The 22813-nt window shown below is 36.5% G+C and overlaps 2 protein-coding genes across 2 annotated transcripts in view; both read right to left on the reverse strand.

The window, feature by feature from the left end:
• Positions 1–5213, reverse strand: part of LOC128545338 (unconventional myosin-XVIIIb-like) — a 47403-nt gene extending 42190 nt beyond the window's left edge. The window contains exons 1-2 of the mRNA XM_053515515.1: positions 5108–5213; positions 3600–3732 (exon numbers count right to left, since the gene is read on the reverse strand). Coding sequence (XP_053371490.1) covers positions 3600–3638 — 39 coding nt within the window. The 5' untranslated portion in view covers positions 3639–3732; positions 5108–5213. The remainder of the gene's footprint in view (positions 1–3599; positions 3733–5107) is intronic.
• A 1262-nt stretch (positions 5214–6475) lies between these two features.
• The window catches only part of grk3 (G protein-coupled receptor kinase 3), a 72146-nt gene continuing 55808 nt past the window's right edge, over positions 6476–22813 (reverse strand). The window contains exons 11-21 of the mRNA XM_053516128.1: positions 22177–22307; positions 21401–21495; positions 20351–20458; positions 19768–19834; positions 17923–18023; positions 17643–17709; positions 15952–16047; positions 15303–15465; positions 14072–14208; positions 10489–10602; positions 6476–10170 (exon numbers count right to left, since the gene is read on the reverse strand). Coding sequence (XP_053372103.1) covers positions 10009–10170; positions 10489–10602; positions 14072–14208; positions 15303–15465; positions 15952–16047; positions 17643–17709; positions 17923–18023; positions 19768–19834; positions 20351–20458; positions 21401–21495; positions 22177–22307 — 1241 coding nt within the window. The 3' untranslated portion in view covers positions 6476–10008. The remainder of the gene's footprint in view (positions 10171–10488; positions 10603–14071; positions 14209–15302; positions 15466–15951; positions 16048–17642; positions 17710–17922; positions 18024–19767; positions 19835–20350; positions 20459–21400; positions 21496–22176; positions 22308–22813) is intronic.

Here is a 22813-nt window from a genome sequence, read left to right on the forward strand (position 1 = left end):
CATGTAGAGTGAAACCTTGAATTGTGAGTAACTCAGTCTGCGAGCGTTTTGCAGGGCGAGCAAAATTGAAAAAATTAATTTCACCTTCATAAATGAGCGAGGTCTTACGCCTGCGTTTTTTTTGCAGAGCGTCACATGATCACATCTGAGCCAATGGTTCTTCTTTCTCGTGCACTACGGTATTATGGGTAATTGTCTCCCATGCTCAATCTCAGTGCACGTGTGTCACTCGTATAGTCAACATCCGTTATAACATTGTGACCATGTGTTGTGTATTTATTTTGTGTCCAAGGGCAGTGACTGTTATTTAGTAGCTGTACTGCAACAACGGTTGAAAAGGTTGAAAATGCTGCAACAGTGAGGGAGGTGAATCTGTTTAGTGATAATGCAATGTCACATTTCTGTGAAATCCTTAAAAGGAGGCAAAAGCAAATGTCAGTGGAGAGGTTCCATGTTAAAGATATTTTTCTATTAGAGCAGCGATCCCGTTACTGTGTGTGTGCCATCGTCCTACACAGTAGCCCCTGCTCCTCTCCTCTTTTGTCTTACTTCATCAATGATTCTTAATACAGTAAAAGTAAAGTGCAGGTTAATTTGTTTTATTTGTACTTTATATTTTTTATTAATTATTTTTATATGAATATTTTTGGCTTGTGGAATTAATCATTTCGAGTTTTTATTATTTCCTGTGAGGAAATTATATACGAGTGGTTTGATGTATAAGCTTGCTTCTGGAACAAATTATGCTCACAGTCACAAGATTTAACTTTAGGTGGAAAGTGTTACAGAATCATGTCAACAAGTTTATATATTTATCAGTCCACAGTTAAACAAATGGAAACGGCTATGACGTGGTGACTATGGTGGCTACTGTCCATAGACAAGGTTGCCCAGCTAAAATCACTTCACTAAAATGATAAAGAATCCTAGAACAACAGTTAAAATCTTGAAGGATTTATTGAAGATGAATACCATCCCTGTTCATGAGTCAACCATACCTTAAACATTGAACAGGCCTGAAGTTTTCCAAAGCCCACCTTGATACTTTATAACACTACTCAGAAAATGTCTTGTGGACAGATGAAGCTTGGATAGAATTGTTTGTGACGAACACACAGAGCTACATACAGTATGTTGTATTGCTTTAAAATAGAAATGCATACCAACATGAACATATCCTCCGCACTGTTATAAAGTGGAGTAAGCAGCGTGATTTGTATCTGCTTTGCTGTCTCTGGACCTGGACTGCTTGCCTTTGAGGAGGAAAATTAATTACCACATTTATTAAAGTATCCTACAGGAGAATGGCAAACTAAACCTCAGAAGGAGCCGGGTGGTACAGCAGAGTAATGCCAGTAAGCTGAAGTAAATGTACTACAGAATGACTGGTGATACAAAATCTAACTAGTCAGAACCAGACCACAACAAAATACAGATGCTGTGGAATGACCTCAATACAGCTGTTCCCACCAGACATCCTAAGGATATGGCTGAACTAAAGCAGTTCTGTATAGAAGAACGGTCAATTTTTTTTTTATGTTCTAGGGAATCCACACTTACTGGAAGCGCTTGCTTTAGGTTATTGCTGTCAAAGATGATTCAACCAAATATTAAAACAATTCTTTTTTTTTTTTTTTTTTACCATCACCAAACTTTTCCTAACTTTAAGCAATGCTTCAATATCAGCTTAATGCATTTGTCTTTTATCAGCTTAGAGATATTGGGTTTGTTTATATTTGTGACTTTGTTGAAAATCAGATCACATTTCATGACAAATTCATGCAGAAACCAAGAAATTGCAAATACATAACTTACATTATATTGACACTGTAAATGAAAAACTTAGATGATTTATAACAAATAAATACATTTTCTGTAAAGCATGTTTCCTTATTGCATAAATACAAAATTATAATCTTACAGACTTATATTTAGAATTAATAATGTGAATGGTGCAGACTAGACTGTATTATATTCTATAGTAGGGTATTTAATCTAAAAACTTTCTTAAAATGTTATATTTTTTTCCATGCACATTGTATTAAGCACTTTTGTAATCTGCTTAAAAAATTTGATTAATCCCTAATCAGCTTTTACCTTTCAATTCAGATCCTTTTCAATAAAAAACAAAACAAAAACTTATATACTGTATTATTTCTTTTTTTTTCATTTAAACACATATGTCTCTAAATGGGGCATTTCTAGCTATTGAAAAGATCAGGGCCTAATCAATTTTGTCTGGGGCGTTTCTTTATTTTATCCCCTTTCCCCCCTTACTTACTTTTTTTTTTTTCCTTTTGTTCCTTTTTCTTTTTTGTAAGAAATTCAGCAGGTTGGGGAGTCAATTCCCTTTGTTGTTTTTTTGGTCAGAGGTGAAAAAGTCCTGCCACTGTACACTGTACAGTTCGGATAATTGTTAAAGGATGTCAATGACCAGCTTGAAAATGCATACAGAGTGGGACTGCATACTTCAGTTACGAACTTGTGTCAATATAAACACTGAAGCTTGCTAAAAAATCTATCATTAGAAACTGTTTCAACAATATTCTGGTATGGATATTTGTTGCATTCATTAACTAAACCAGCGGACTGTAATAAACACAACTCTTCATTGTTTTGTGCACAAGAATTATAATGCATGGAATGTCATAAAACAACTGTACTGTCTATGTCTTGTTTCTCTCTGTGTGTGTGTGAGAGAGAGAGTGCACTATCTGTGCTCTGAATCTGTCCTTTCTCTCTGCACAGATTTTTTATGTCTTTCTCTTGACTAATTACCTATCCCTATAATCTACTGTTATTTCAGTTTGTTGTTCCTTTTTTCTTAAAACTGCCAATACTGGTTTCTAATGTTTTACATTATGTTTAATGGGTCATAGTTCACATTAATGGAGAAAACAGCCTTAAATAAACAGGAGATAACTAAATCGACAGTGGCTTGATCAAAAATGATGTTTTGTTTACATTTCATTTAAATTTGTATTTAACTTACAAAAGCAACAATTAATTATCTATATTTATATGACTTCCGACTAAGTGTGTTTTTTCTTTGTTGCTTTGATCCATGTGCAGCCATCACATCATTTCAACATGGTCCAGGCATAACGTCATAGGCTAGCTGAATACCAACTCTCCTCTTTACGTATTCACGGGTTCATTGTGGTCCATCATTTACTAGTAATGGAGTGAGAAATGTATTCCCAGAACAGGGCCCTCAGTTATCCTTTCCAGCCTGTGTTATTCTTATTTTATTTAACTTATTCTACTTTTTCTGAACATTTATTTCCAATTCCATTTAAATGTCATGCGACACCAATGCTTTGGTTTGCACTGAGGAACCCTTTTCTATGGAAAACATTTAACTTTACTGGTTAATCAGAACATGAGGAATAATTGAATTTTTTCAGAGCAGCTATAGTTTGAAATAAATATGCGTCCAACTTTTATATACTCTATTGTTTTTATAATTAACTATGCCATATTTGTATTTTAATGTTTTTATTTAAATTTGTTACATAAGTTATTCTTCACACTTCGTCAATAAAATCAGGCATGCAAAATCTCCAGAAGCTTCATGCAGAAAACAGCGCTACACCTGCCTTTTGCTCCCACAGCTTTAAGCGTGAGGACAGCGCCATTGTGGAAAGGAGTTGCACGAATACAATTCAGCCAGATGTGCTTGTTTGAGGATGGGAAGAAAATAGGTGAAAAGGGAACAGTGAGTCTGTAAACCTGCCAAATGAAAAAGAATGCAGGATGAAGTGAAAAAGAAAGAGGTTATAGTACAGTACAATAAGATTCCTACTATGTAGGATGTAACTCATACTGTAGCAATCATGTTATACCACCAATTTTGCCTATGTTTTTATGTTCTTGTAATACTGTACATACACAATTTAATAAGCTTAAAAACTTGGAGACGCAGACAGACAGCAGTTTGCACCAAAGGGTTCTCCTATTTCATAGTCTACACCCCATAACGTCAGGTCTATAAATATTTAGACATTGATAAAGTTCTCGTATTTTTTTTCTCTTTCAAAGAACTTTGGAACTGAAATTAAATGGGTCAAATTATAAATGTTTATGACCTTGTTATGATTAAACCAATACTAAGACTGTGCAACCATGACTGCTTGTAGACTGGAAGCCGTAGATATTATCAGACAACCTGGTTCTTTCCTGGTGATGCTCAGCCCGGCCTTTACTACAGTTGTCTTCTGTTCATTCTCGTCTATTTTGCCTCCAGCAATTGAAATGCATTTCCAAGGACAGTGATCGACTTGGCACAGGAAGAACATTCCACTCGTTTGCTTTTAAAAAAGTCTTGAGTTGTTTTTAACGTGATTGTATATCAGTAATGCAACCAAAAATAGCACTGCCTCCCAAGTGGGCTTTGTGATCTACAGCTAAGGAGACTTCTAGTTAAAAACAGACATTTAAATAAATACAGTGTGGAATTATGATGTCACAACTCGAAAGATAGACTGACCTATTCCTTCTGAGATGTTTCTATTACATGTTTACAGAAATAGTACACACATATAAGGATTCTGAGTTTAAATAATAGAACAATGACTCACTGTAGCTCCTGTACAGTTTGGAGAATTGCTAAAGGATGTTGATGACCAGCTTGAAAATGCATTCAGAGTGGGACTGCATACTTTAGGTGTGAACTTGTCTGAATATAAACACTGAACCTTGTAAAAAATCTATCTTTAGAAACTGTTTCAATGATATTTTGGTATGGCTATGGAGTACACAGCAAAACAGGTCAAGTGTATGTAGTGTACAGTGACAATTTAACTGCTGTGGGACTAATTGAACTGCTAATGTCTTATGTAAAATCTAACAATAACAAGCACATGGTGCTGACACCACCAGCACTAATACATACACAAGTACCCTCAGATTTCAGTTTGCCTCCAAAACCATAATACTGAATAAATACTGTGTGGAGTCAACTTGAAAGCCACCGCAAGGCCTCAGGAATATTCATTTTGGCCACCAGAATTAAAATGGCCCAACCAAATATCAAGCTCAACTCCGTAAAGGTTGCTGTTTATGCTCTTGTGAAAAGTTTGATTTAAAATGGCAGACCAAGACATACCTTGTGAAAGCTTCCTTTGAAGATTTTTTTTAAGTCCAAATGGAGTGTTACTTCTTTAAAGTTTTAAAGCCAAGCGCAAGGCACACAGTTCACTGTTACTCACTGAGAGCCACAGCCAGACTGAAATAAGAGTGGCACAGCCATGAGGGCATATGCGCACACAGATAAGCAAGGCAGCTGAGTTAACACGAGACCCTACTATAAATATCTCAGTACGTATGGTGAAGCAGGCCTACTACCCTGTTTGGGAAGCTTTAGCTGAACCAGAGGGAGCTTTGGAATATGAGTTAAAAGAGACTTTTTTGTATACTGCATCACTTAAAACACAGGAACACATCAAAGCCTGCCCGGCCCCCCAAATGTACAAGAACTCAGGATGTCTGAACGAGATTTCTTTCAAACCAGCAACAGAGAGAGTAAGAAAACAACCCAAGTGTTCCTGGCTGTTGTGATGGACACCGTCAACTGTGAGGAACAGGCTGGAGGAGGAGCATCAGACACAGCAGATTATCATTAGAATAGGACTGCATGGAGTGTTAACAAGTCTGAGAAAAAGCTTGCACAAAAGAAATTAATTTAAAAAAGCACTAATAGACTGCATTATTTAACATACATTACATGGAAGGAGAAGCACATTTTCAAAACAAATTAATAAACAAAAAGGTTAATATAATACTTTAATTTCAGAGATTTAAGTACTATATTTAAACATTCAGACTACCTTCAGCACATTAAGATAGTATGTACATTTATATGGATCCTAATATAAATACTTTGCACATTTATCCACCCGGCACTGGTTGGTATTGATTGGCCTGCCATTTCATATCTAACCAAATCTTAGAAGACTTCTTAAAACGGGATCTATCTGAAAAAATAGGAAATATAAACAAAAAGCTGTAAATACTACAAAAGCAAGTTTTTTTTTTATTTCTTTAACTTTTGACATTGTTAGATTTCCAACACTTCACAGTGGGAACCACTTCACATGTTACTGTAGGCAACATTCTGATTGAAAGCTTTGTGCATATATACTGTAAAAGGACACATCTTATCGGATCAGCGTTCATGTAAACAGTTAAGTTAGACCCTTTAATCAGAATGATTTCAATCAGACTGAAGAAATATTGTCCACGTAAAATGTAGCTACTGTCGTGGGTACAGAAGACTGCCACTTTTTACTGCCACTCACTGGCTGGGTTATATTACACGACTAGACTCTTGCAACACTGCTGCCTTCATTCTGAGGCATGTAAAATATCAGATTGTTGCAGCAACTAAATGCATCTTGACAGATTTTACAAAAACAACATGAAGATTGTTGCAAATGTAAATGTGCACTAAAATCATGAGAACAAACAAGGGTGGTAACACGAAAAAAAAGGGCTTTTATTTCTGAACTTTAAAATTGGCAGTCCAACACATGTTTTTAGCTTCTCTGGAGGAAAAAGATAATTACTGGTTATCTTCATCAATGATAATAACTGCTTTAATTTTAATAGTAATAACCTATACAGTAGTACTTGCGTTTGCTTGTGGCACACAAAAAAAAAAAAAAAAAAAGGAAAATAAATTTGTGGTGACTGTAAACTGGAACCTTCTAGAAGGTCCGTGCTCTAGCAAAACCCATGTACATGTATAGTTAGCATAAAGGGATTAGCTCCCAGCCAGACAATAAATATGAAAGAAAGCAAGAGGACCTTGCAATAAACAGACAAAAATATTAATCTGTAGATCTGTTATCTGTAGATATACTATCTAAATTTATGTGCAAGATCTGAGCTGATTCTTCACCACAATTAATTGAAACTCACATTGATCCCAATCCCATCCCAAGTTTTTGTTTCTACATTTTCCCCTTAAATAAACCTAAATCATTTATTTCATATACATATATATTTACTTATTTCTTTTCCTATTTGTCTTTTGTTACCTGCCATTTTAATACCTGCTTTTGCCAGACAAACTTACCCCTACAAAATAGACACACAAGCATTTCAATGAGGCAAATACAGACAGTGAGAAAAAAGCTAAAATAAAAAACAAAATACAAAAACCCCTGAATAAAACAAATATTCAGGATTGGTGGAGGTGCTCCATTTTTGATAACCGGGTAAGTAAAAATGCCTTTCTTGACAGGCACCAAAGATGATTAGTCACTTTCAGTGTTCGTGACGGAGTCTCCTCCCAGTGGACAACCTACACATTTGGTCACTCTTTTGTACCTTTCCTCAAACTCATGTTTATTCACCTGTAAAATGTACCAGTTTTGGCTTGGAGGGAATGTAGATAGTGAATGATTGCAGGCTGAACTGCAGAAAAAGTTCTTCACTGATTTGGGACAGTTATCTACAGTCCTTTGGCACTTTTTTGTTAGCTAGTGAATTCTGGTGGTACAGTGATTTAACTCAAATGTCATCAAAAACTTAAAAAATAAAAAAACTAGAATGGCACCTCCTTGACACTTAATGGCTACAAAAATGTTGCGTGCATGTGTGTGGGCATATATATATATATATATATATATATATAAAGCATGAACAATAACCACTTAAAAATGCTATTGCATGTAAAACCTGAAATATACATACATACAAAAAAATAAAAATAAATTCACGTTTTCAAACTGCCTTTTAGCTGTGCTGTTTTCTGCCAGTCAAAAATGAAAAAAATTTAAAAGTTCTATTGGAAATTTGCATTTTGTTACATTCAAAACAATATTTTTTTTAAACTATACTGAAATCAAGCATTACAACAAATGGTTTAAGTTTGTCTCTCCCCCCACAATTTTGTAGCTCACCTTCCTTAAACCCTCACTTTGGGTAGGTTATTAGCAAATATGTGCACTGCTGATTTAACAGTCAGTCTACCTGCAGATGGATGATGGCAACACTGACACATGCAGAGTGTGATCCAGAACCATGTACCTCAATATAAGAAAAGCCATTCTGCTTTCACTAAGTGTTTCAGGCTTGCATCTCATCCTGAGGTATGCATTAAAGATTGAAAAGTCATCAAACCCCACCCTTTCCCCAAAGCCAAGACAAAGAAGCAAAAACACAAACAGGCAGACAGAACAGTCCTCCATATATGCAAACATTTTGAAGAAGAGTATACTGAAGATGTACAGACAAAGGACTGGTTCTTTTATATAGAGTCAAATCAGCACTGTGCAATGATCCTAAGTTTTTCCTGTATTTTCACTGTGTTGCACATTTTTATCTATCAGAGCATTCCTGAAGGAGGTGAATCACTCAAAAAGGGAAAATGCAAGTTTATTTTGGTTCTTTTCCCTCATCATTTACATTGGAGTTGCTCTGAAGTCAAGCAGGCTTGGCTTAAAAAAATCCTCTATGTTGGCACTTTTTGCACTTCACTAGGTAAGGAGAGGGTTCAGAGTTCAGAGCAGGTGCAGTGAGCTTGAGGCAGTATAGGGAAAGGAGTGTAGAATCTCTTTTCCATTATGAACCAATGAAATATCTCCCTCTTGAGGCACACAATAGTACAACAAGAAAATTTATGTGTTTTGATACTTTCCCTGACCACACTTTTAGGCCCTGTCACAATCAAGTGACCAAACACATGTACATGCACACATAAATACACACTGCTGCATGCAAGTGCACACTCCAGAAGATAAACTGAATTTGGTCCCTCAGAGGGCTTTTACACTCATTTAATTACTATCAACTCTTATCTCACAAAAAGTGCATACTCGAACACTGACAGACTCCTCAGTGCAGAACATCATAATGGAATTATTAATAAACTGTTTCAAGTTAAGAAAAGGGAGGTGGAAAGGGTAGGACCCAACAGCCTAACCACCACAGTCAACTAATCAGAATGTATTTCAAAGAGAAAACATAACAGGCAGGGATATCCAATTTCAGTTCTAAACAGCTGGAATCAAACAGAATTTGTCGATTTCTCTGCTCCAGCATAACAACCAACCCTCTTAATTAACTTGAGAGTTAAAAGAGGTATCTTTGAGCAGGGAAAAAATGCTGAACTCTGGTTATCCAAACCTGCTATTAGGCACCTCAGCCTGCCAACATCTAGTTATGCTATTAGTTACGAAATGGGCCAATCAAGGAGACCTTGGCTATTGGGAAAAGGTATGACAATAGAGACAAGTCCTAAAATCTATTTTGTAAGCCATCACATCAAACTATACTTCAGCACTGTTATAATTTCATATGTCTCTTAATGAGCTCTACAAGTTAGGACGGAAAGACATTTTACCAGTCTCCAGCATGGCGCCATCAATGCTGATTTAAAACTGATGTAGCTCTTCATGCTATCTCTGCATGCATGGACCCATGTGGCCCACCACCTGCATCTTCACAAAGAGCACCTCATCCTGAGCATACAGAGAACAACACATTCACAGTAGAGGGAAGAATAGCAGGAGCACAGGATTCAGCTTCCAACATTATCACACTCCAGTCTATGTACATGTGTGACTGGGGAGGGGACAGCTGATGCCAGGCCCTGCCTGGGAAAAACACTAAGCAAGTTCACAGAGTAAGAGAATGAAGTGAAAGGTAGGAAAAGAGCAAGGACACAATGTCACCGCATGCCTCATTTGAGTTCATTCTTGTCCACAAATGTCATCATTCAGCATGAATATTAACATTGGTTCTTCATTGTTGTCCAGAAACAGCAACTGCCTCGGTGTGCCAATCTGTTCGTTGGGTAAATGTGCGTGTGCTGTATAGACGAAATAAGAGTCATGGTCAAGGAAAACTCCAAAGCGACCACATGGAGCACTGTCATTAAACATTTAGATGCTTTATTGGTTGTGGCCAAAATGAAGGGTAAGCTGAAACAGGTGGTGCAATGTCTGCAAGTGTAAAAGGATGCATGATTACGACGAGGGGTAGGGGCAAAAGACAACAGGCTCACAGGCCGTTGCTGTTGCGGTGTGTAAGCGGTGGTTTGGACAGTTCCACCACGCCGGCACGGCCTTTGCCGATAACTTTGGGAGCACGACGCAGCAGCTTCTGGGCCTCTGTGAATGCTTCGTTCAGCTCCTTCTTCCATTGTACAAACTCTGGATCACTCTGCAGAACAAAAAGTGACAAAGGATGAGATGTTGAGAAGCTGTACAAGATGGTACAAAACTATTCATTTATTTTGCAGATAAATATATTTTTCCTACAACACTAGTAACATAATAATAAATAAAAGTTAGTACATAGCAACTTATAGTACCTAAACTTATAAACCTAAAGTGAATTGTCAATGCAATAAAATACTGAAAGCTAAAAGCATGAATGTCTAAAACCAGGCCAGTATTGGTATACCATTACCAGTAATGTTCAGCTTTTGCATCAAACAGATGCTTATAAGTATGCCTCAGCCAGAGAAAGTTGTCCTACCTCACACTGCAGGACAAACTGTTTGCCTCCTTTGATCCTCAGCAGGATGCATTTCTTGTCCTTGATCTGAGTCTCCTCAACACTTACTATTTGCTCCATTGTTAACAGGTTTTGCTGTAGAGAAGACCAATTACTGACTTATTAGAAAATACTGAAAAATTAGTACAATATTATATTTAATACAATATGATGGTGTCCCAAAACATTTTTAATGCAACACACAACAGGGTCTAAATGTGCCATAAGTTTCTATTTTCAGTGATCCATTTAGACTTTTCGCAGCAAATAATGAAACAAAAGCTGTGCAGGAGAATAAAATTAAAGTAGTTTTTATCTGGTTTGACTGCCAAAGGGATGTGTCTAAAACATGGAGCTGTTCTTATACTTCTGTTAGGTTTTTTTGTGCTGTCAGTATCGCATAGCTCTGTTCGGGTGCCTGTTGGGGTTGATTTAAAGTGCTTTAAAGCTTTTTCTGGACAGAAGTTTCAATAGCTGTCTCAAGCAGTACAAAAGCATTCTTTGTAGGGACACTAACATTTTTTATTTTAACTGTGAGCGGAATCTTTGGTGCTCAGAATGTGTGTGTGTCAAGGTGTTTCCTAAAGTCTACTTTCATTTGCAGTCTTTGTGGTGATAAGGTCTATGTCTAGGTTAACTGAGCAACATAGTGAGTTGTTTGACTTCCTACCGATGCATCTGCACAAGGATCCCTTATTAGGACCTTAACTTATTTAAACTAGGCATAGAGGCACGCATGATTGCTGCCTCGCATATCCTGTATTCATTTGATGCATGGTATGTGCACATTCAGAAATTAATGGGACCTTCCTGCAAGATGCAATATACATGTAAAGCAGGGATTGTCAACTGTAATCCTGGAGGGCTAGAAGTTTTTGGTGATTCTTTTGCTCAAACACAGCTGATTGAACTAATATGTTAATTACTATTTTTACTGGGAGTGTTTAGTGAACAACAAACTGTGCCCTTCAGGGATGGAGTTGAAGATCTCTGATGTAAACAGCATGGCCAGTGCAGTCAGCTGGCACGTCAAAAATGGCAGAAAGCCTTTCTCGCTCTCTGCACAAGTGGCGGTCTATTTATTACGCTTAACTTACTGCATACTTCACATACACCCAAGCTAACAGTGTGTATTATGGTTTAATATAAACTTACAGATAACAAGGTTATATTGTTTGTCTTTTCAGTAGTACTGTATTTCAGTACTATATATTTTGGTGCATACTGTAAATTAGTTTTCTAGTTGCATTGATTTGTCTCTTCTTTTATTAACGCTTTGCAGGCAGGTCATGATACCTCTTACTACTTGGGTATGCGGCAACTAAAGCTGTCTGCTATTAAAAAAAAAAAAAAAAAAAAAAAAAAAATGCACCTTAGCATCAGCACCTCTTACCATTAAAAAAAAGCCACGCTGTATTATTTAAGTATTTGTGTCTAGTTTAGCATCAACAAAGGGTCATTTTTGCTAGTTATACCTTTAATTTTTGTAGTTAATTGTTTTGCGGTTATAACGGCAGTGCATCTCGAAATCAGAATAGTGGGCATTTTTTCCGTTATTTATTTTAAAAATGAAAATCAGTTTTGTACTTTAAAACATTTCATATTACCTACAGAATATTTCCTAAGGTCAATCAAAAAAGGATTTATAAGACAAAAATGTCCAACTTCTGAAAATCCATGCCCTTAATATGCCCATAAGTTGGAGGAGCTTCTTTACCACGGATTACTATAACAGTCAGGTGTTTCATCTTTCTCTTGAAAAAACCCAATGGATTCTCTGTGGACTTCTGGTCAGGCAAGTTGGCTACCCAATTAAGCACAGTAGTATCATGCTTAGCAAACCAGTTAGTGGAGTTTTACCACTGTGAGCAAGTGCAAAATTTTGCTGGAGAAGGAAACTGGCATCCCAATAACGCTTGGCAGATGAAAGCATGACGTGCTTTGGTTTATTTGGAGAAATATTCCAATACTGGATTTTCATGAGCTGTAAGCCATAATAAACAATAAAAAACTAACAAAAAAGCTTACATTTTTTTTTTATTTAATGAATCTAAAATGTGTTACGAAAGGAAACAAACTTTTAATTATTTAAGATGCATTTTGTGTATTCTACTTAGAAATTAACAACTTCAATCTGGTTCTCAAAAACGATATTTTATAACTTTCATGAATAAACGTTGAGAATGTAATTATGAATTAAAACTCTTTCATAAATACACAACAAATTGATTGCTACCGAGATCTCCCCGTTTCCCCTACTTATTTGGTATCATCAATTATCAGAATTGCAGTTTGGAAAAAGGAGGAATATGCCTGAAAAGTTCCTGTACACAAGTGGGTTGATTCCTGGTATTTCAGCTGGAACATTAACAGACATTTTGGAGACCACTATGACGTATGTTTCTGTGTTTACAAAGTAGTATAATACAGTATGTGTGCTTTAATTCTAAGCATTGGCATTGATTCCACACACTGAAAATTTAAACACTTTGAGTGCATTCATGTCAAGCAAAATACATTTAGCATCTTGGCATGGTATTTTGAAAAAGCAAAAAAAATTTTTGAAAAACGTACTGAATACAGTCACTTATGTTAGTTTGAGTGACTCGTTTGGGTGACATAGGCACATATTTTGATGCTTTGACAGATTCTCTGATAGATGTCAATAATGCTATCCTAGTGAGCTGTTATTTATGTTATGTAGTATTATGAGATGAAAATTGATGCAAAGGAAATACACTGCTTGGCCAAAAATAAATAAAAAATTAAATAAATAAAAAAAAATAAAAGAAGAAAAAAATCCATAAATGTGATATCCTGGTCAATCAATATACAGTATAAAGGTCATTAGCTGACTTTTATTGCCAAGTAATGTTGCTGAGCCTAGACCTGACCAAATGAACCCTACTGTAGGTCTTAACACTGCCTCCAGAGGCTTGTACAGGGGGCATTATGCATGCTGGGTGGATCACTTCATGCGCGTCCCCTTCTTATCCAGATACACTAATTTCTCAGAATTAGGCTCAATTTGGTCTCATGACCTTCCTCGATAGCTCCAAAGCCCAATTTTTATGCTCCGTAGCAAATTTAAGTGTTTTTTTCTGATTACTCTCACCAACACATGGTTTTCTTATGGCCAATCAGCTGTTCAGTCTCAGTCCTAAGATTTCTCGTCACACTGGGCATGTGGAAATGCTCCAAAAAATAATTTCACTAATTAAACATAGTTGTGATTTCTATCGTCAATTTTTTTTTACCTTTCATCTTTAATAAGCATTTAAGTGACCTCCACTTTTTCCTGACTACATTTTTTCCACAAAACTGAAGGTTCAGCACAGTTACAGGTTTTAATAATGTGTTGGACAGTTCTTAACCCAATTACAGTCACTTCAAATCTCCAAAACTGTTTTTGGTACTTGAAGCAGGCCAATAATTTGACCATTCTAAAGCGGTTACCCTTTTTATGGTCAGACAGCATATATTTTGTATGATAAAAACTATAATAACTAAAAATTATAATTCTAAAATTGAATTAATAAAAAAAAATAGAAAATTGCATACTTACTCTAGACTCTCCCTCTCCTCTCCATTCTACACGGTTAGGAAACAGGTAAAAGTATCGGCGCTGCCACTGAGTCAGGAATGGGTTGCCAAGTTTCAGCATGTAGCCATGCATGATGCAGTCCTTGCCCAGTGCGTAGTCTAAAAATAAATAGATGCTTGGTCATTTCTCTTTTGCAGAATGAGAAAAATTATGCACAAACACTACAAGCAAAAAAAAAAAAAAAAAAAAAAGCTTGACGATGAAACAAAAGTAAAACAATGTGGGTTTCTGGCCACTAGGGCTTACTCAATCTCTGTAGATATGCTCCTTAAGGATTCACAATAATATTGTCTTTGGGCTGAAATAAACACCATTAGTTCAGTAATACCAGTCAGACAACTGATTCCAGAGCATCGCATCAGCAGTCATGTGTTCACATTGACCTGGCTTTAGAGAAATCCCAAGCTTTAAGCATGATTATTTACTAGTTATACACTGCCTGGCCTTTTAAAAAAGTCACAGACCATTATTTCAGTGAACTGCCTTTAGCATTGATTACAGCAATCATTTACTAGGGCATTATTTTAAAAACCTTAGGCAACGTTACATTTATTTCTGTGAGCTTCTATTGATGATGAGAACATCAAATCAATCTGTAAAGTCTTCCCCAGTGCATCCCAAAGACTTAAAAGTGTGTTACAAATGCAGGCCCCTCTAGTGGCCAATTTATATGTGAAAATGATTTCGCATTGTTTCAGAACCACTCCTACAATTTGTTCTTGATGAACTGTGACATGTTAGTCAAAATACTTGACCTGACTGTATATTGGAATTAGATGTAATAAAATGGCAAGGGATTTTTTTTTTTGTTTTGTTGCGACACAATGAAAACAATTAAATTTAAGATAAATGCAACAAAGGAGTTTCCCCCTACTCTACTGTTTGATGTGAACAAGCTTTAGATCTGTTTCTGCAGACTGTTCTGATTGGCACTGCTGCCACACATGCTGATAAGATAATCGTGTGAATATGCTGGCGTGTCCCCCCCACCCCCCATCATATTTAGACCCATAAAAACAATTAATCTGGTTCTAAATGCCCATGACTAAGTAGTGTGACTGTGATTAAAAGGGAAGAAAGAGTATTCCAAACATCCCATCTCTGTTGGGCTCTCAGCTATGAGGCATCATCAGGACTTAAACGTTCAACAGGAATTTTTAATTGTTGTCCGTGTTCAAGTTAGAAACCTTACCCTCTTCATGGCCTTGCTGCTTGTTCTTGGCTCGCTTGCGTGCCTCGTTTTTATCCGTGTCACTGTTGACCGCCTCATACACAGTCTCAGCCACCTCCTGCTGCCAGCGCTCTGAGATCACCAGGGGAAAGTTTTTATACAGCTCTTGATCACTGTCCAGCAGCTGAAATCCAAAGCCAGAAAAAAGGAAAGCAGATAGCAGGTGTTATATCCCAACTGGCTTTTATGAATAAAAAAAAAAAGAACTATTATGAACTGAACATGCAGGACTTGTGTCTGAGAATCAGAAAGAGAATATGAAACAGGTTTAATGACTTGTTCTAGTAAAAAAAAAAAAAAAAAAAAAAAAAAAACTAAACACAAAACACACACGAGCATCAGTCATGACCCCTAGCAAGCTGCCACTTGTTGCTAGGTACTTCTGCAGTCCTTGAAAAGTGCAACAAACTGTTTTCAATAGAGCTTACAGGAGCCAGACTGGACCAGAAAAACATTAGTTTTCTACTTTTCCTTAAATGTTTAGATATAGAAAAGCTTAAAAACATACCAAGTAAGTGTGATTAAACAAACAAAAAAAAAAAAAAAAAAAAAAAAAAAAACACAGTGAGCCGGGACTAAAGTGCTTTTTGGTTTAACCTTTATGATGTACCTTAATGCCTTTGGTGTCCTCCTCATCAAAAGAGCCAATGTCGAAAGCGTCAGCAGCATTCACTTCTCCACGAGGAGGAATCAGTGGCGGAGAATACTAACCAAACACAGCCATTAATAATAAACATAAAACTGCAATCTGCCAGGCCCAAGCATGTGGCTTATGTGATCAGATTTGCCAAGTTACAAAGAACAATAAAGTGAACACAGATGCACATGCAGGTTTTGTGATGGCTTATTCTGACTGTGTGAAATGCCTGCTAAAAACTTACTGGCTGATGCAGCTATATATTTAAAGTAACCTTGTCATCATTATAAATCCTTTACAGATTAGCACAATGGAACGCACCAATTTTTTGCTTAACTGATCACTGGTAAGAAAAAGCTAGTTGAACCTCACTATGCTGTACTGATGACCACACATAAAACCTTGGACTAATTTGTGAGGCTAAATCACCTACTACAGCAGAGGCTTCAAAACCTTTTGGGCAGACATCCCAAACAGACTATTGAGACCCCAAGCCTTTCGAGACCCAAACATTCTTTGATTTCACATTTATTTTATAGGAATAATGAACCCTTAAACATTAAAACTTCAGCAAGCAGCATTGATTTCACAGTTTCCTGCTTATCTTGGATACATCCGGACGACTTGCAAGCTACTGTACATTCAATAGATGGCACATCTGAGTCAAATCATCCCAGTCTGTCTGATTTTCTATAAAATGTGTGTATTTCATGCACAGTAATACATAGGCTGACAAGCTTTGTTACTCTTTAAAACTTTTCAGGACTACAATGATTACTTTCACAGGTTGGGTCTCAAATTTAATTCTGTATTCCAAACCATTTTCTAATCAAGAAAATCCACAAAGCGGGGATGCAAACAGATCTTACTGTGGATTTAAGGTCTACAAGAGTTAAATTGTAGAGTTAAAAGTAAAAAGTACAAGAGTTAAAAGTAAAATTGAAAGACTAACTAAACTAGAAAAACAGTTAAAGTTATTATACAATCACAAGCTAGAATAGTATACAAGTATGTAATTTGACACACAAATTTTGTTTGGTACAGTTAATGGATAGGGAGATATGTCAATATTCATCCCAATTTTTATTTACACTAAATCAGTAGGACAGCAAAAGGAAGAAAATAACATTTGAAACTTAAGTAAATACGACAAAAATTTACAAAAATACAAAAATTTGAAAAATAATTAATGAAACAAGAGATGAGATTTTAAATTTCCACCTGGACTCAGACTTTCTGAAATACAGCTATCTGGACTCAGTCTCATTTCGTGTTTTTGACCACACCCCATAGTTTGCAGACATAAACTACAGTAAGTATTGTCCTCACCTTGCCTTTTAAGGTTGTTCACTACTGACTAATTTTCCCATCTTGATTAATTCGTTTGCACAACGTTGGTTAAAGTAAAAATACATATAATCAAAACAAACAAAAACAGTAAGGTGTGAGAAGCTGGTTGTTAAACTGCTAAATAAAGACAATTAAGGACAATTCTTAAGGCAAAAGCACCAGAAAACTAAATGTATATAATTCCACTGCTGTCTGTCGCTATAAATAAAAAGTAGTAAATTCTAATAAATTAACAAAAGTTCACATATATGCTTTATAATCAAAAATATGAAGCTTTGATATAATTTTCAATGCAGCAGCACCCACAGCCTTACCTTCTGCAAATAGACCTGTTGCCAGTCAATTCCTTTGAAGAACAAATGCTCCTTTACTTCTGAAGCCCTACAGGGTGCACCCAACAATGATAAGAAAAATCCACATCAGACACCATCAAGACCTCCAACCTGCAGTTACTCATCAGGTCAGTATATACAAGTATGCGCTTAGTAATTCTGATTTTATACTTTTCAACCTTTAACATAGTAACCAGATTTAGACAAAGTGAAGGTTTTAATTCATTATTATGTAAAATGAGTAAAAAACAAATGCACTTACCCCTGCCCCTGGCAGCCCAACCTCTTGGCCACATCTCTTTGTAGCAGTCCCTCCAAAAGAGACTTGAGTTCGGCAGAGAAGGAGTCTGGCAACTCTACATTCTTAAAAAGAGTGTTACAAAAGTCAAGCAAAAATAAGTATGACCCCAGATTTGAAAAAAAAAAAATACTCTGATGTCAAATTAATGTGTAAAATGATCCAAATAACTCTTTTACAATTTGAGCTCAAATAGCTTTGACGTCCTGAAATATGCTAGACAGGGGAAAAAAACAACAACAAATAAATCCACTGACATGATCACTTTGTCATTCATTAAATTTAGGTACTCAGCTGACACACTGGCCACACATTTATTGTGCTCCATATTTATCAGCTGATTAAATAACTGTCTTCTCTCTTACTTTAATTTTTCATGGATATATATTAGTTTTTTTGTTGTTGTTTTTAATATATCTGCCTAATTACTCTATCACAAGAATTGATAAGTGCTTGGAATTCTCCACTAGGGGGCGTCAAAGAAAATTTAATGACAGCATACACGGAAAAGTTCCGTCACTAACACTGGGAGGAAACTAAATAACTAAAGTATTCTAATCCTTATAAGTCTAATCTCCATATTGTTAAGAAATGAATTGTATCCCAGACTGAAAATGTTGTGAAACAAGATTTATCTGTGATTGCAAAGTAAACCATCAGCTTAGAACTACTATATAAGAAATAGCTAAAATTTTACTTGCATATAAACTGTTCCGTGCAAGCATCCGCAAAATTGTTCCACTTTGTAAGTTATGACTACGATTTGAGTTCTTGCTGGTAGCTGACAAAATGGATTGCGAGTGTTGATCCTAATAATCTCTGGTGTTCACTCATGTTGATAGGAAATCAGACCACAACAATCCACACTGTGCCCACAGCGGTTTGGTTAGCTCAAGCTGGTGCGCTCATTGCTAAACTACACACAATCTTGCATTTTTACATAGACTTGCCTAATTATCTTTTAAATTATCTTCGTGTGACAAAGTCAAGCTCACCTAGCCGAGTCCAGTTACGCTAATGATGTTATCTTGATTGCGTCTTTCAATAATATGGAGAGATTGAGGATGGCAATTCTTTGCATTAAATTGAAGCTTTATTAGATTTTGATTTAATTTGAAACATTGACATGTTAATGCTGACTACCATAATACAAGCTCCCTCTCCCCACTTGACTGCACAATTAACAGTAAATACTACAGTTATGTTGGCAACAAAGTTTAAAATCACAACCATCATTATAGGGAAAGTAAGAGCAGGTCCACATGCAAAATGCGACAGGAACTCACAAGAGTTAAACAACTGCATCGCCATAAGGAAACCATTTGTTAGACTAACCAGAATTTCTTTTTTTTATTTAGCTTAAAAGCATAAAAATTGTTCTTACGAGCGAAAAATGTGGTCTTCTGTGTTCAGATTTACACTATTCCAGTAAAATAGGGGCGTCAGGGTAAGAAGGGAAGCACATTAATCGATGCATCCGTGAGCATAGTGCCCACTGTACAAGCCCCTGGAGGCAAGATTATGATCTGGGGTTTATTTAGTTGGTCAGGTCAAGACTCAGCAACATTATGTGCCAATAATATAGAGTCAGCTGATGAGTTAAGTGTACTGAACGACCAGGGTATCAAATCAATGAATTAATGACCTAAAATATCACTAAAAGTCACTGTTCAGTCCTGAAAAAAACTTTATGTAGTAATTCATCTATTTAACCATTAAAACACAGTCAAACATTTTCACGGTGCCCAAGGTTCATTAAGGATTGCCTCAAGGTGATCCATGTGCATGCACATTTAGAGAATGGCTTACCATAGTAAGTGTCATGCGGTCAATCTCATGTTTATCTTTGGTTTTGTGTTGCCGGAAAGGACTGTGTCTGTGAGAAACCAAAGAACCTGTTACAATACTAAACATTTCCTGAACAAGAGAAAAGCAAGTCAACCAAACCCAAAGAGGAGAGGCCCAGCAGTCAGAGGTACATACAAACACACAGAAGCTGAAGGTGTGTCACATGTCACAATAAGTAAGTCATGTCTACAAAATGACAACGTGGTATTATGTTTGCTTTGTTAAACATGTTTACAGCCTACTTTGACTCCTGCTTGGGTTTCAAATGCAAAATGCTCACTTTCCTTGCTCCCTCTCTAGTAGCTGCTAAGGCAGCTGGTTTTGACAGCCCCCACCCCCTCATCTACCCACTCCCTCCATCTCCTCTGTGAAGTCTGTGAGCCAACCTCCGGTGCTGAGACCCCTGACATTTAAACTTTATTCCTCACATCAAACAGGTTTGAGAGACAGAGAGTGAAATTCAGACACAGTGAAGAAAAAAAAATAAAAAACAGAAAGGCACACAGTGAGGTATTCATGATTTTGTAGTTAAACAAGTGCTTACCCTCGCAGAAGTTTAAACAGCATGCAGCCCAGCGAAAACCAGTCAGCACTGCTATCATATGCTGTCCCTTTTTGTAAAACCTCTGGTGCCATGTAGCCATGTGTGCCCCTAGGAAAAAGCACAAATATATATGTTCCATGCAAATAAATTTTTTTTATTTAAATGCATGCCACAAATTTTACTTGGCCAATTTAAATTTCTTAAAATCAGATTCTGATTTGGGCCGATTCCATTTTTTTTTCTCCATTCCCCCTTTTTTTTCCTAAGAGCTATAATTCGATATCAGATAAGGATGGGTTTTCTGTTGATTCTGATTCCTCTTACGGTTTCTTCCTATTGCCATCATAGGGCTTTTTTTTCTTGCCACTGTTGCCCTTGGTTTGCTCATCTGGGAAATTTTTTTTGATTTTCATCAAATTTTATGATTTGATGTATATATTTCCTAATTTCCAGCTCATCTTCCTAATTTTCTTTTTGACTTGGGAAATGTGCTTTATGACAATGACTAATGCTATAGCACAAATAGGCCAATTGAATTTAATTAAATAATTGACTGCATAGAAATAACCCCCTCCCCCCCAGCTTAAAGACACCCATGACCGTATAGTACCACTCTGACTGCAGTGAGAGGGCAAGTATGCCACCCTTGCTCTTCGACAGCATAGGCAATCTGCTCCCTAGACTCCAGGATTGGAACTCTCAAACTCTGAATGACAAAGCAGACGTTTTCTGTTGCGCCACTTGTACACACAAATAAATGTGTGGCGAATTTGTCACAAATTCTAACACAGGGAAACCAGTTAAATCTTGTTTTATTACAAATATACAATTAAAATGCCTATTTAAATTAAGTTATGAATGCTGTATTGATATTTAATATTTTCTTTATATTATAGTTCTTAAAGAAATAAACTCAGAATGGGCATGCCATAATATAAAACAAAATGTAAATAAAAAAAAAACTGCACAAGGTACTCATGTACAAAATGAGTAACTAAATAATAATCTATAAGTTTCATGGGTTAGATAAATAATTTTATGAACACTTACACACTGGCATGGGGTTTCTTCTTGGAGAAATCACAGGCCAAGCCCAAGTCAGAAATACGGACATGGCCATGCTCATCTAAAAGGATGTTGGCAGGCTACAAAAGGGGGAATAAAAGATTATTTCAGCTCATTATTTTGAAAAAACACACACAACTTTTCTAATAAACAAACAAGTCTAATCCATGATCCAGTTCAGGATCTGCTGCTCATGGCTTTTAAGTTCAACCTTACCCAGGCACTATCCGCCACAATCATTACTGCCCGATCAATTTTTATTTTTTTGCAAATCCCACCTTCATGTTAGTAGGCTGCGCTTAGAGCACGGTGTCAGCCGTTATATGGCGACCCTGGAGCAAACAGCGTTCAGGGGAAAGGGTTGGGCCAAGGGCCCAATAGTGGCAACCTGGTAAAGCTGGGGCTCGAACCGCCGACCTTCTGATCAGTAACTCGGAGCCTTAACACACTGAACTTTCACTGGCCCACTGTACAATCTAGCTTGACGCTAGACATGATTTCCCAATACCTCTAAAGGGGTGTGTTTTCCAGGCCTCGACAGGTCAGAGCTGTTTTGTCAGCAAAAGGGAAATCTACCCAATATTAGGCTGGACTTTTGTAACGCTACAGTGCATTTTGTATTTTTATTTATTTTTTCATCTTTAATACCACTTTTTGAAGTGTTTCCCATTGGTCAAGGTGTACATGGTTAAAAAATAAAAAAATGTTTGAGAATCAAAAAACTCTTGTGGACTGAAACATATGGAAGCAGGTGCCCTTACCTTAAGGTCTCGGTAAACAACAAAACGATTGTGCATGTGCTCCAAACCCAGGATAATTTCAGCTGCATAGAAGCGCATTTCCTTTTCACTAAATACTCCATGTTGAGAGAGATGATAATGGAGATCCCCACCTAAAACATCAATTCATGTTTTTAGCAACTACATCGCACGACTGTAGAAACATCACAGAAATATAATTTTAATTACACAAATTAAACTTAATGATAAACTAGACACTCTTAGGGAACACAATAAATTCATTACATTTTATTAAATGTAAGGGTCATCTACAGTTTCATAGAAATTTCAACAAACATAAGAAATTTTATATTTTAACGTACTACTAAAACCTTAAAACAGTTTAGATTTTGCCATTTCAAACAGTGTTTACCTTATTATGCAAATGTTCATTATAGATATTTTACAAAGTGAAATAACTTCACAACATTTAAAAAAGCTAATTATAACAGGAGTGAATGCATGTGTAAAAGCTAAGTATTGCATGTGTAATGTTCCACTGGATCCCTGTAATTAACATCTCTATTAGCATTATCACACTGGGAATTAGAATCCTGCTTAGGGGGACCTGAGGAGAAGTGTAATGTCTGGCTTGAGACAGCGCATGAAGAAACTGCAG

The sequence above is a fragment of the Clarias gariepinus genome, chromosome 17 (assembly GCF_024256425.1).
Source record: "Clarias gariepinus isolate MV-2021 ecotype Netherlands chromosome 17, CGAR_prim_01v2, whole genome shotgun sequence".
Taxonomy (NCBI): domain Eukaryota; kingdom Metazoa; phylum Chordata; class Actinopteri; order Siluriformes; family Clariidae; genus Clarias; species Clarias gariepinus.